The following is a 13,879-nucleotide window of genomic DNA, read 5'->3' as shown; positions in this document are numbered from 1 at the left end:
CTTTATAAGCAGGAGCTGTGGGTCCTACATACTCCAGCTCCCTCTGCCAGTCCCCTAACCTATGGCTACAAGGCTGATCTGTGTTTCCTTTCTGCAGCCTTCCACCACTCTGGAAAGCATTGAGCCTTGCACATCCAATGATGTTGAGATGGAGGCTCCTAATCAACGGGACACTAATACCCATGGACGTGCCATGTCAAGGGGACAGGATGGACAGATTCAGCCAACCCCACCCAAAGGCACCTGCTTTCCATTGCTGAACGTGTTTGGGAGGTGCCGGGGAACGGCAGGCTCTAAACCGTGGATTTGAGACGGGTGCTTCGGAAACCTGGAAACGGACAAGGGGATTTACATCTGTCAGCTATGGAGCAGCCAGAGGAAACGAGGCCGTTTCACACTGCGAGCCAAACACAGACACACAAGCAGCTTCAGCATTATGGGAACATTTACACCAAGCCTACAGAGTACAATGGCATACCTGCCTCACCAGAATCTGGGAGACACCTAGCCCACAGCTCCCACCTTCCCCTCCATTCCCAACTCTGCTCTCCTCTCAACAAGTTAGACATTACTCATTCCCACTGGGGATGGAAGCCAGAAGTCAGCAATAATGTCCTCACCAGCTGCACACATGGAATCAAGGACCAGAGGTCAGAGTTGGGATGGATTTTGTTCTACAATTAAAATAGCTTGGCTCCAAAGGGATTAAAAATAATCTTTGCAGCACATTAAAAGTTCCCTTATAATGAAGTGACAAGTAATTAGCTGCCAGAGAGCACAGGAGAGGTAGAGAGATTTTACAATGTGTTCTAGCATGAATCCTACAGAGGATTCAGCTGGGGCATTTCTGGAATCTATTCATTGTGGAGCCCAGGGACTCTGGGGCAGCAACATCTCATCATCACGGGGATCAGAGAAACCTCTTAATAGAAGTTGAAGATCAGTTATCTACTTTGATCTCAGAGTTTTTTAAATAAAGTACATCCCACAATGTTCCTATGCAGCTACTAGGAACTCCCAACAAAGAAAAAACATTTCTTGGGCATGATTCTAAGAGCTCAGGTGCAGGGACAGTGCAGTCAGTATTCCCAATGTATTCCTGGCAGGCAGGTTCCCCACCAGGTGTGCTCTCCTCTGCGGTAGCAAGTCTGACACTAGCGATCAGGAAGTGCTAAAGAAAGGCCACACTATGACCACTCACCTTCTGAAGTGCTTCCTGCTGTTCCGGGGTGAGAGGAGGAAGTCCTAACTTAGCTGCTGTGCTCTGTCCATTTTCCAACTTTATGGACTCAGTACCCTGGAACAGAAAAAAATGCCATGAAGTCTGTCCCTGTTAAAATGTCCAGTTTCCTTTTACAGAGACACCGAGCCTCCAGAGTCCAGAGCAGTCAGGTTCAGAAATCAATCCACAGCTCTGAGCCTTGCAGGGGGGGCTTTTCTAACATCTCATGTAACCTTTTGCTTTAAGATCCCAGCCAGCTCCTTTGAGAAGTCCATCCCATCACTCACACACTCTGCTAAACACTCCAGATACACAAGCTGCAACTGTTCTTCTGCAGCTCATCTCACAATTCCCTATCTTAAAGCGCAGGGCTTGACAAGAGGCAGCGAGCCCCGCTCGCCAGCTGCATGGTTTGGCACGCTGCGCATGCGCAGACCGCGCTACAAATGTGCTGATCGTGCTGCGGCGCCGTGCCGGGCTAAAATCTATTTGCCGCGGGCGAGTACATTGCCCTAATTGTTGAGTCCTGTTAATGCACTCTCATCTAAGGCTAGCACCCCTGCTTCCCCCATCCCTCATCCCCCACCAGGAGAACATAATGGACATGCTGGCTCAGACCAATAGTCCATCTAGCCCAGCACTCCATTTTTTGACTCTGGCCAGGGCCAGATGCTTCATAGGGAATGACCAGAACAGGGCAACTTATCAAGCCCTCTATGCCCTCTTGTCCAGGTCTAGTGGTCACAAGTTCTAAAAATGATTTGAATATTGGTATTGAAGGGTATAGCTTGCTCAGGAAGGCTAAGCAGGGAAAAAAGGGAGGTGGTGTTGCTGTATACACTTGGATTAAGGATATGTTAGCCTACACACTTAAACAGTTAACTGATGAGCCTGGACTCATTGGCTAACCTTCATGGAAACAATCAAGGTCCAACCCCACTTTCCAGGTACTGCTGCATCTTTATCAGAGGTAGTAGCACTGGGGAGCAGAAAGGAGGGGAGCAGGCAGAAGCCGTTGTTTGTGGGGAGCAAGCTTAAGGCACAATCGTGTAACTGCTGAAAATGTCAGTAGTTATACATTTACAAAAACACACACACACACGCTTTTTAACATGCCTAACTGGACACTCAGTAACACATTTAAAAATCACCATCCCTTTACAAAAACAACTTTAAAACCAGACTACAAAGAGAAATAGCAGAGCTGCAATTCATTTGCAAATTTAACACTATTGAATTAGGACGGAATAAGATTTAGAATGTTCTCTCACTACAAAAGCAGATTTCCCTCTCTTGGTATTCACACCTCCCCATCAGCTGCTGGAAATGAGCCACACACACCGGACTGAACTGGCCTAGTTAACACGGGTCCCATAATTTATAACTCCCTTCTTCCTCTGATTTCTACTCCATGCATCTGACGAAGTGGTTTTTACCCACAAAAGCTTATGCTCAAATGAATCTATTAGTCTTTAAGGTGCCACAGATCTTGTTTTTGCAGACACAAACATGGCTACCCCTCTGAAACAGGACTAAGAAGAGATAGTGTACCTTCTGATGGCATCTAAAACAGCATGTGCAGATTAGGAAACTTTACAAAAGATGTAGAAAAACTTCACAAAATTCATAAAAGGGCAATAAGATTTGGGAAGAGACAGAGAGATAAATGAGTTTAGAAAGATGCAGGCTTAGAAAAAGGAATCTGAGTGGCAACTACCAAAAGACACAAAACAATATGTCAAACAACTGGTGGAGCCACTGGATGACAGATGCTAAAGGAGCTCTAAAGAAAAACAAAACCACTGTGGAAAAGTTAAATTAATTCTTTGCATTGGTCTTCACTACAAAGAATGTGAGAATCCCACACCTGAGCCATTCTTTTTAGGGAACCAATCTGAGCTTAAGGTGTCAGAGAAGGTTTTGAAACAAACTGATAAAATAAACAATAAGTCACCAGGAGCAAATGGTATTCACCCAAGAGTTCTGAAGGAATTCAATTACAAACTTTTAGAACTATTAACTGTCTGGTATAACCTATTGCTTAAATCAGACTTTGTGCAAAATAATTATAGGGTAGTTAATGTAACTTACATTTAAAAAACAAAAAAACTAGGGGTGGTGCCCTTGCTCGCTACTCTTGCCAACCCCCATCTTTGGAGGTAAACAAGCCCAGCTCTCCCCCAGCGGCGCCAGCTCCAGCCTCTCGCTCCCCCTCCCCCAATGTCAGAAGTTATATTTACATGTTGGGGGAAACCTCCCATGGAGCTGCCTCTCCCCTGCCCTGTGCTGCTGCCTCTAATACAGAGGCAGCAGCCCGGGGGAGCAGGCAGGAGCTGGTGCTCATGGGAAGCCAGGTATTTATGCGCCAGGGTGGTCAAGTAAAGTGGTCTGTTTGACACCATATAGAAAATCAGCATCAAAGCAGATACAAATTCCGGAGTTCCTGGTTCCCAGACCCATACTAGTACCACCTTCCTCTAAAGAAATATTGAAAAAAAAATGTCAAACATACGATAGTGCTGAAGCCAATGCAAATACTCTGTACACAGGCACCTACAAGAATATTGTTTTATATCAGTATTTCCCAAATGGTGTTCTGCAGAACTCCAGGGTTCTGAGATGTAAAAATAAGGGTTCCATGAGAGAAAATTCCATTAAAATAACATTTTATGATTTAAAAAATATTATATGATTTTTGTTTTTAAATATGTGAAATTAAACTAAATCTTGATCTCATGACCTTGTTTAGCATTTGTTTATCCTTACTTATTTTTCAGCTCCATATATTAGACTGTTATTAGGGGTTCTGCAAAATTCTTCCGAGTTTAAGAGAGTTCTGTGGCCAAATAAAATTGGGAAACACTGTTTTATATGAAAGTATCGAGGGTCCTCCAGTTGCTGCCAATGTGAGAGTTAATGCTTTGTGTTACCAAATGAATTTGTTCAGAAAAGCCTAGTAATATGTTCTCTTCCCATCCTCTTCTCTGGTAGATTGTGGAAAGTGCACTCGTTCTAGTATTTCTCTATCCCCTGGCAGAGCACAACTGGAGCAGTATGTCTTACCAAGTCCTCCAAGAAATAGGGTGGATTAATTTAAATTACAATTTACACAATTTAAATCACAAAAAACCCCACCCAACCAAAAACAACATTAATTTAAATCAAGTTACCAAAAAAGCTAAAACTCACTGTGCTTAGAGTAAGCCCCACTGAACTCACTGACATGTCTGTTTTTTTGAGAAAACTAGAGAACGGGGTTCCCCATGGGAAAGCGGAGTCAAACTGAATAAAACAGGGATCAGACGGGTGGCATTACTGTTGTGGTCTGTGGCCACGATGTTCCACAATAAGGAGCATGTGTTATATAATGTACAATAAGAAAACGACAGTTGTAATTTGGCAACTCTAGATTTCTCTTGCCGCAGTTTTCTGTACTGTATGTTTAGGTGAGAGTCTAAACCTAGTTAACGAATTAAACAAGCCATAAGAATTAGCTAAACTAAACTTTTTTTCCCCTAACATCCAACAGCTTGGGAAATTACTTTTCAAATCACACTTTTCAAATCACAGAGAGTGTCTTGAAGAATGGTGCATTGGCTTTTTACCCACAAAAGCTTCTGCCCAAGTAAGCCTATTAGTCTTTAAGGTACCATAGGACTCCTCATTTTCTTTTAAATTATTTAAGTTAATAAGCAGTTGATCCACTTAGCCATATTGACAGCTTCATCCATATCATTTCCCCACAATAAGCAGTTCTCCTTATCATGTTTATTCTTGCACTGCTTATACTTGACACATTTTCCTTTTTTTTTTTTTTTTTTTAAACTCAGGGAAAAAATTTCTTCAAAATATTCCTAGATAGAGTCTCTCTTGCCCAGAAGCCATGAGTTTTTTTATGATAAAATTGTGTGAGAGAGAGGGATATAGAAAGTTGTGGGTATGCTGAATAGCAATATAAATGGAAAGTGACTGCCTAGAAAGGAAAAGCTGAAAAAACAAATAGTCTAGTACAGTGTTTCCCAATTCGTGCTCCGTGGAAACCCAGGATTCCGCGAAGCGAAAGTAAGGGTTCCGCGAGAACCCAGCACTCCCTCGCCCCCTCTTAAAGAGAGGGACATTGTGGGGTTTTTGCGGGTGAGGGGGGCGGGAGGCTCTACAAATCATGGTGGGTTTTTGGTTTTGTTTTTTTGCTCAGAACCCAGGGGTTCCTTGAAATTCTGTCACAGTAAAAAGGGTTCCATGGCCAAATAAAATTGGGAAACACTGGTCTAGTAGCACCATAAAGACCAACAAAACATGTAGATGGTATCATTAGCTTTCATGGACACAACCCACTTCTGAAGATGACAGGTGTATTAGAAGTCCAGATTCAAGAATAAATACAGGAAGGGGAGAGAAGGAAAAAAAATGGAGGGGAGGAAGAAAAAAAAAAAAGACAGTGAGTAGATAAGCTTCAGAGGGATAGCCAAGTTGTTCTGTAACAGGAAAAACTTAAACAACAAATTGTCTAGTAGCACTTTAAAGACTAAATAGTTACAAGGGGTCAACAAGAACCATTAGTTTGCACTTGGAAAGGAAGATGACCAACACTAGATTCTACACAGACATCAAGAACCATTAGCACCTTTATTGTTTGTTTGGTTATAGTACTTTTTTTTTTTTAATATAAGAAAAAAGTTGCTGGTACGGAGGGGCAGTTGGGGGGGGGGGGGAACCACCACACTGGGGGCCAAAATGCGGTCGCGGCCCCTTTAAGAGTGCATGTCCCAAGCGGGCTTCCATCAGGAGTCCAGCCACCCCAGGAAAAGAGCTGCCAGTACGCCCGAAGGGAATCAATTCATTTAAGTTATACAGATAAAATAGGTGTTGGTATGCCATCCCGGGGCATAACATCACAAAAAAGCATTAAGATGTGGAAGAGAATGTGCAAGCCATCCAGATATTCTACGGTTCATACTATTTGCATAAGAATTAAACTTGTGAATGAAGTTAAGTTCCAACCCTTCTCTGTATCTGGCTTGTGGAATTGGTCTGAAACAAAACAGGGACTTAGAGATCCATTACAGAAAGGGATCTAGTGGTCATAGTGGACCACAAGTTAAATATGAATCAACAGTGTGACACTGTTGCCAAAAAAGCAAACATGATTCTGGGATGCATTAACAGGAGTGTTGCGAGAAGACACGAGAAGTCATTCGTCCGCTCTACTCTGCGCTCAATAAGCCTCAATTGGAGTATTGTGTCCAGTTCTGGGCACCACATTTCAAGAAAGACGTGGAGAAACTGGAGAAGGTCCAGAGAAGAGTAACAAAAATGATGAAAGGTCTAGAGAACATGAGCTATGAGGGAAGACTGAAAGAATTGGGCTTGTTTGGTTTGGAAGAGAAGACTGAGCGGGGACATGATAGCCGTTTTCAAGTATCTAAAAGGGTGTCACAAGGAGGAGGGAGGGAAAATTGTTCCCCTTGGCCTCTGAGGATAGGACAAGAAGCAATGGGCTTAAATTACAGCAAGAGAGGTTTAGGTGGGACATTAGGAAAAACTTCCTGTCTGTCAGGGTGGGTAAACACTGGAATAAGTTGCTTAGGGAGGTTGTGGAATCTCCATCACTGGAAATATTTAAGAGCAGGTTGGACAGACATCTATCAAGGATGGTCTAGATGGTGCTGGGTCCTGCCGTGAAGGCAGAGGACCGGACTCAATGACCTTTTGGGTTCCCTTCCAGTTCTAGTGTTCTATTATTCTATCCTGGTTAACCAGTTAAACATTAAGTTGACCTAACATTTAAACAGTTAACCCAGGGGTCTCCAAACTACGGCCCGCGGGCCGGATGCGGCCCGCGAGGCCCTCTCATCTGGCCCGTGGAGACCTTTTTGTCTACGGAAAAAAAATTACGGAAATTTACGTGTATCCTGCCAAGATCAGCCGCCGCTTACGTGGACGTTATGTTTTTACCGAATTAAAATAGAGGCACGCAGTAGTGCGTTATGTTTTCCAACCGATCATTACATTGCAAAACCTTATTCGCTGCTTACTTTTTCTACTTCCGTTCAGTCAATGAGATGATATAACGCCATCTAGTGGCGGAGTTTTTAAATGGTTTGCTGCTGGTTCAAGACTTGATTATTTTGATCACAGTTTGCCAGTTGCAGTTTGACTGTTGCGATGAGGAGGTGTTGGTGTCAATTAGCGTCTGATTTCGAAACATGTTGCACTATTTTATTTAGTGATAATTTCCTTCGCGTAACAAATCTAAAGCCAGAAATGTCTGCTATTTTGGCATCCAGGAAACAATTTCACCATTCACACTAATACAGGTGTTCATGTGTAGTGTATCAATGTGTTATTAAATAATAACTGAATAAAATAATATTAAATAAATAATTAAAAACAACATCCATGTTTTGATTGTTTTTTATTTGGACCTCAAGTGTGTAGTCGGCCCCCGAACTGCTGTTTGATAGTTAATGCGGCCCTCGGACTGAAAAGTTTGGAGACCCCTGAGTTAACCGACTAAGCAGGATCCGGGCTGGGTGGCTGCGTAGCTGCTCCTGGGGAGGGGCCACAAGGCGGGCAGCTGCCCTTCGTGCCAGGGCTGGAGCCAGAGATGAGGCACTAAAAATAGTACACTTGGCCCAGGAGCAGCTGCTCTCGGGATGGGGCCGCATGGCGAGAGGCTGCCCCAGGTGCCAGGGCTGGAACCGGGGCCATGGTGCAGCTGCACCTGAGGTTGAGGCTGCAGTAATAAAAACAGCACTGTAGCCACAGGCCCAGCACACAAGGCAGCTGCCTACCACCCAGCCCTGCCCCGAACAGTGAGTAGCCACCACGCAGCCCCGGCCCTCCCCTCTCCCACCAAGCCCAGTGCTAGCAGCTTACCTGCCACATGCAGGAAACTTTGGTTTGAAAAGGTTCTGACCTAAGAGCCAAACTACATTAACATTCAGAACAAGTGGTCAACAAAGCTGCATACAAATGCAGGAGTCAGAGCAGGGGTGGGGGGGCTAAAGACAAGGGCATACCCTGGGCCTGGGCCCCCAGAGCAGCTATGCTGCAGCCCAGCTTCGGCAGATGCCCATCACGTAGCCTGTGCCAGAAGCAGCCGGAAGGTGAGCGCTGCTGGGTTAGGAGATGGGCAGGATTAGGCATGCACCTTAAGGAACTCCCAGCAGCTCCCAAAAAGAGCCACATTTGGTTCTCTTGCATGCCAGAAGTTGCTGACCCCAATCTAGATGATGCTTGGTCCTGCTGAGAGGACAGGGGACTGGACTTGACCTCTGGAGGTCCCTTCCAGTTCTAGTGCTCTAGGATTCTTTGATCCCCAATACTGAGCAATGTCTTCCCTTTTTCTTTCCAATATGCTGCCAATATCCTTTCCTAAGTATTGTCTGTGTTTAAGATAATGTCTTAACTAACTTCTCTGCCATGCTTCCACCATCACATAAGCACAGAACAAAAAACTCCTACTCTGCTTTTGTCTGTCTTTGCACATGTTACTTCTTAGTCTTCTGAGAAAAAGAAATTGAAAGCCCAGAACTTTCAAGGAGCAAGAGCTGGAATTCTAGCTGGACAGACGAGAGCCATTAATTCATTTTTATGAAACTAAGTCTATGTGTAGCATGTTTGTGATGAGATTTAATAGCAACTTTTTAAATGAGAAATGTTTTAAAAAATTGTTTTTAAAATATTTTTTAAATCATCAATTTTAATCAACCCTGTTAGTGATAAGATAATCAAATAACTAACAGCTGGCTAGGACTATAATAGAGTTTAAATTGGAGCTGGATAAATTCATGGAGGTTAGGTCCATAAAAGGCTATTAGCCAGGGGATAAAATGGTGTCCTTGGCCTCTGTTTGTCAGAGGCTGGTGAGGGATGGCAGGAGACAAATCGCTTGATCATTGTCTTCGGTCCACCCTCTCTGGGGCACCTGGTGCTGGTCACTGTCGGTAGACAGGATACTAGGCTAGATGGACCTTGGGTCTGACCCAGTACGGCCGTTCTTATGTTCCTACATCTACTACTAACATGGAATTTGACCTTGTTAACATCTGAAAAGGTCGGGGGAGAAGGAGAGAAATGGAAAGAGGAGGAAGAAAACAGGAAGGGGGGGGGAAGGGAAGATAAACGTGTTTGTAAAAGTAATAAACAAACTGGATACCTGCTTCCACAAGATGGTCAGCCTTTTACGGTGGTTTGAACTCCAGGAGCTCAGGCACATGTGTTGGAAAATTAGGGAGAAAAAAAAGAAAAAATACAAAATCTAGTTCATTTTGAGAGACGTGAGTGAAAAGCCCACAAAAATAAGAGTTGGGGAAATGAGCAAAATGAAGCTGAACACAAATAAGCACTCTCCCGTACACACATATTTTGACTGGCTATAGCAAAATGGAGGGATGAGGACTGAATGGCATACTCTCTCTCCTGCCACTAGGCTTGGGACTCACTATCCAACATGATGAAGGAGAACTGCCCGGTGTGGAATGAACAGAATGTCTTGTGGGCAGGTGTCGTCATTTTCATTTTGTTTTTAAGGACCTGGATAGCTCTTTCTGAATAACTCGCTGGCTGCAATTTCTGTCAGGGTCTTAGAGTCCATTCCACATACGAGCAACCCTCCCTGGAGGTACGTTACTCCTGATCTTCCTTGGCCTTATTTAGTTATCCTTTTCATTCTAAGCCTTCTGAATAGCGTTTGGTACCCCAATGTTTTCCTCAAGAGTCTTATTCCCTGCTGCCAACACCTAACAATCCACAATTTAACAAACAGAAACCTCAAGGTACAGGATTTCTTCAAGAGACATCACACATTTTATATAATACCCCACAGAGGGAACCTCAACCCACCTGTCTGAAACCACTTATCTTGCTTATAGGGAATTAAAACCCAAAGTTAACCAAACTCAAGCACTGGAACTTTTCTGTTATCATGAGCTTGGGATACAGATTTATTTCCTGTTCAACACTCGTGGTAGATGAAAGACTAAAATAGGAACCTGCAAATGCTTATATAATTGTTATGCCCTTTAATACATTAGATTTTTACTTCTACTTCTTCCTCCCGGTCCAGCTCCAACAATGGAGGAACATAAAATGTGGGGGTCATGCTGAATCTGAGTGTGATGCCATGGCAAGAAGGACTGTGCAATCTCTGGATGCATAAATGGGAGTCTTTAGCAAGCATAGAGAGATTAAGTGGCACTGATGTAACTGCTGCTGGAAAAATTGGAGAGGATTGAGGGGAGTCATTAAAAAAAAAGATTAAAGGGTTAGAAAACATTCCTCATAGGCAGGGCTTGACAAATAATGTAATCTACTCGCCTGTGGCAAGTAGATTACAACCCGGAAGAGCCGGCGCAGAGCGATGCCCGGAAGAGCCGGCACAGAGCCGGCGCATGCGCAGAACTGCATGGCTGGCGAGCGGGGCTCGCCACCGCTTGGCAAGCCCTGCTCATAGCGATAGACTTGTGACATCCAGCCAGTTCTGAAGCAGTAGCAGCCACTACTGCTATGGCAAACTAGTCACACTCAACAGGCCAACTAGCCACACTCAATGGGTCAAACAGCCACATGTAACTAGTGTTTTGGATGCCCACAGCGACAGACTGTTAAACTAAAGAGAAGGTGATGGGGTGACTTAATTATACTTTATATTAGGGATGTAAAATCCCATTTAATTGGTAAACAATGTTTAACTAGTTAAACAGGTTAACCAATTAAGGGGGGTGGGCGGGGAGCCCCCCACTACATTCTGCAGCTGGGCTGGAACTCCTCCCACCCTCGCCACAGGAAGGGGCTGCTTCAGCCTGGCTCTGTCCGCGTGCCCAGGCCGGCCACGAACAGTGGCTGCTCTGGACAACAGGAGCAGGCCACTGCCCCCGACAGGCAAGGAGCTGCTCCAGTCCTCACCCATTAATCAAAACCGATAAGCATCACGTTAAGGGTAATACTTATAGGTTAACCTTTCACTTCCCTACTTTATATGGTTCATAAAAAAATAGTAATAATTTTAGCAGAGAAACATCAGCTGCAAGAACACATCCCTCAAAGTCTGGCAATGTCTTTCCTGCTTTGCCCACACAGCTCAGTATCCTTCAGGAAATTTGACAAGTGAATTCAGGCAAAAATCATTAACAGGTTGTCAGCCACTGTTCACTTAAAGAAAATTCCCATTTACATATTTTTTTAAAATACAATGAAATAAAACCTACTACTTTCCCACAGTACAGAATCTGTGTTCCTGGTTTCAGCACAGAATTTTGATTCAGAATTTAAAGGCCCCCTGGAAATAGAAACCTTATACAAAAATTCTGACAATTCATTATACTCTCAATGGGTGTACTGCACACAAACCTCCTTTTAACTAGACAGTATATCCTCATAGAAATTACCTACATTATATAGCTGCTACTATCCTTCCCCACAAAGACAACAGTTATAAAGTCAGTTATCTGAAAATACTTGGATGCTATGATGATAGGCACCAACTTTATAGATGGAGAAGCATTGCTCAAGGCACTGTTGGAGGAAAATATAAGACCGTGTCTAACCAGGTGAAGTCATTAGAAATATATTTTAAGAGTCAGTGTGTTAATCCTAGAGTTCTAATCAAGCTTTTGTGCTTCCCTAAATTTAACCAACATGTTTGAGTGGAAAAGCAGTTCTTAACGATCCTTCCCAAAAGAGATTACTGCTAGTAAGAACCAACAACTTATCAGATCTAAACTATACTCCTGCCCTGTGTCGACAAGTATGACAGACTGGTGGTGGCTCGGTGTCAAACTGTGAACTTCATTTTGTAACTGCAACCGCCATGTCCAGGTGATGTCGAACACCAGTCTAATTTTTGTGGTTGGTCTATTCTACACACTGAGACCTGGTCCACACTAAAAGTTAGGTCAATATAAATCATGTTACATTGACCTATGTCTATGCTCAAATTTCTCTAACTGACATAAGCACCCTATCGCAGGGAGATGGACTTCCTTTTTCACTGTAAGGCATGGAACCATAATCAAGCGACTGAGGTTGATGTACTGCAAATATAAGCATTTTGTGATTTCTGTTGACCCCAATAGTACTCCAGCAGCTCTTCCTACAATCCCTTATTTCTTATGACAATGACTGCTCTGGTCACAATTGTAAACTCCTCTGCCCAAGAGTCTCAGAGACCAGAAAGTGCCACCTCTCCCCCTTAAACACCTCCTGCTTATTTTTGAGATGCCTTTTTATGACTGCCCTGCTCGCCCAACCAACCCTTGACTCTGTGCACTTGACACACTCCTGCCTGGAGGAACAAGAATTAATAGATCACCTGGATCTGCAAGGAAAAGGCACGTATGAAATGGATTATGTGCTGACGGTGACCCAAAAACCTCTAATGCCAACTAATGAGGGAGTGCTGTGAAGTTACAGAAACAGGATGCTGTGCATACTCTGTTTTACCAAAGAACGTTATGTGAGGTTTCAAATGAAAGTCGATAGTACACCAGTCACAAATATAACTTTCAAATGGACAAAATATGAAAATAGCAGTAGTGATATACTGACAACCACCTGACTAGAATGGTGATATTGACTGCAAAATGCTAACAGAGATTACAGAAGCTATAAAAATTAAAAAAACTCAATCCCCATATTAACTGGGTACATGTCACCTCAGGATGGGATGCAGAGGTAAAATTTCTGACACCCTAAATGACTGCTTCTTGAAGCAGCTGGTTCTGGAACCCACAAGAGGAGAGGCAATTTTTGATGTAGTCCTAAGTGGAGGAGAGGATCTGGTCTAAGAAATGGACCGCTTAGAAATAGTGACCATAATGTAATAAAATTTAAAATCCCTGAAGTGGGAAAAATACCACAGCAGCCCAACACTGTGGCATTTAAGTTCAAAAAGGGGAATTACACAAAAATGAGATTAAACAGATATTAAAAGGTACAGTGCCAAAAGCAAAATCCCTTGAAGCTACATGGAAGCTTTTCACATACACCATAATACAGGCTCATCTTAAATGTATACTCCAAAATTAAAAACACAGTAAGAGAACCAAAAAAGAGCACCATGGCTTAACAATCAAGTAAAAGAAGCACAGAGATAAAAAGGCATCATTTAAATAAGTGGAAGTTAAAACCTAGTGAAGAAAATAGAAGGGAGCATAAAACTCTGTCAAACAAACTGCAAAAATATAATTAGGAAGGCCAAAAAGGAATCTGAAAAACAGCTAGCCAAAAATTTAAAAATTAATAGCAACAATTTTAATTACATCAGAAGCAGGAAGCCTGCTGAACAACCAGTGGAGACACTGGATGATTGAGATGCTAAAGAAGCACTCAAGGACGATAAGGTCATTGTGAAGAAACTAAATGAATTATCTGCATCAGTCTTCAGGCTGAGGATGTTAGGGAGATTCCCAAACCTGAGCCATTCTTTAGGTGATAAATATGAGGAACTGTCTCAAAATGGCAGATGAATCTTAATGTTGATAAATACAAAGTGATGAATATTGGAAAATATAATCCCAATTACCCATAATTTACTATGTAGACTAATTAGTTATTACCATGTAAGAAAAGATTTTGAAATCATTAAGGATAGTTCTCTGAAAATATCCACTCAATGTGCAGCAGCAGTCAAAAAAGCAAATGTTAGAAATAATT

The 13,879-nt window shown here is 43.0% G+C and overlaps 1 protein-coding gene across 3 annotated transcripts in view; it reads right to left on the bottom strand.

Annotated features, from left to right (window-relative positions):
• The window catches only part of PUF60 (poly(U) binding splicing factor 60), a 36,420-nt gene that overhangs the window by 15,410 nt on the left and 7,131 nt on the right, over window positions 1-13,879 (bottom strand). The window contains exons 1-2 of one of the 3 annotated variants that reach the window (XM_006128726.4): window positions 9,384-10,766; window positions 1,202-1,297 (exon numbers count right to left, since the gene is read on the bottom strand). In XM_006128726.4, the coding sequence (XP_006128788.1) occupies window positions 1,202-1,297; window positions 9,384-9,443 (156 nt within the window). In that variant the 5' untranslated portion in view covers window positions 9,444-10,766. Of the gene's footprint in view, window positions 1-1,201; window positions 1,298-9,383; window positions 10,767-13,879 lie in introns of those variants that run through there. The other 2 variants (XM_006128725.4, XM_075919844.1) reach the window with 2 other exon arrangements.

This window comes from Pelodiscus sinensis, chromosome 2 (assembly GCF_049634645.1).
Source record: "Pelodiscus sinensis isolate JC-2024 chromosome 2, ASM4963464v1, whole genome shotgun sequence".
NCBI classification, from domain to species: Eukaryota; Metazoa; Chordata; order Testudines; family Trionychidae; genus Pelodiscus; species Pelodiscus sinensis.
Note: the sequence above shows the minus strand (reverse complement) of the source record. Positions and strands in the feature narration are given on the sequence as shown.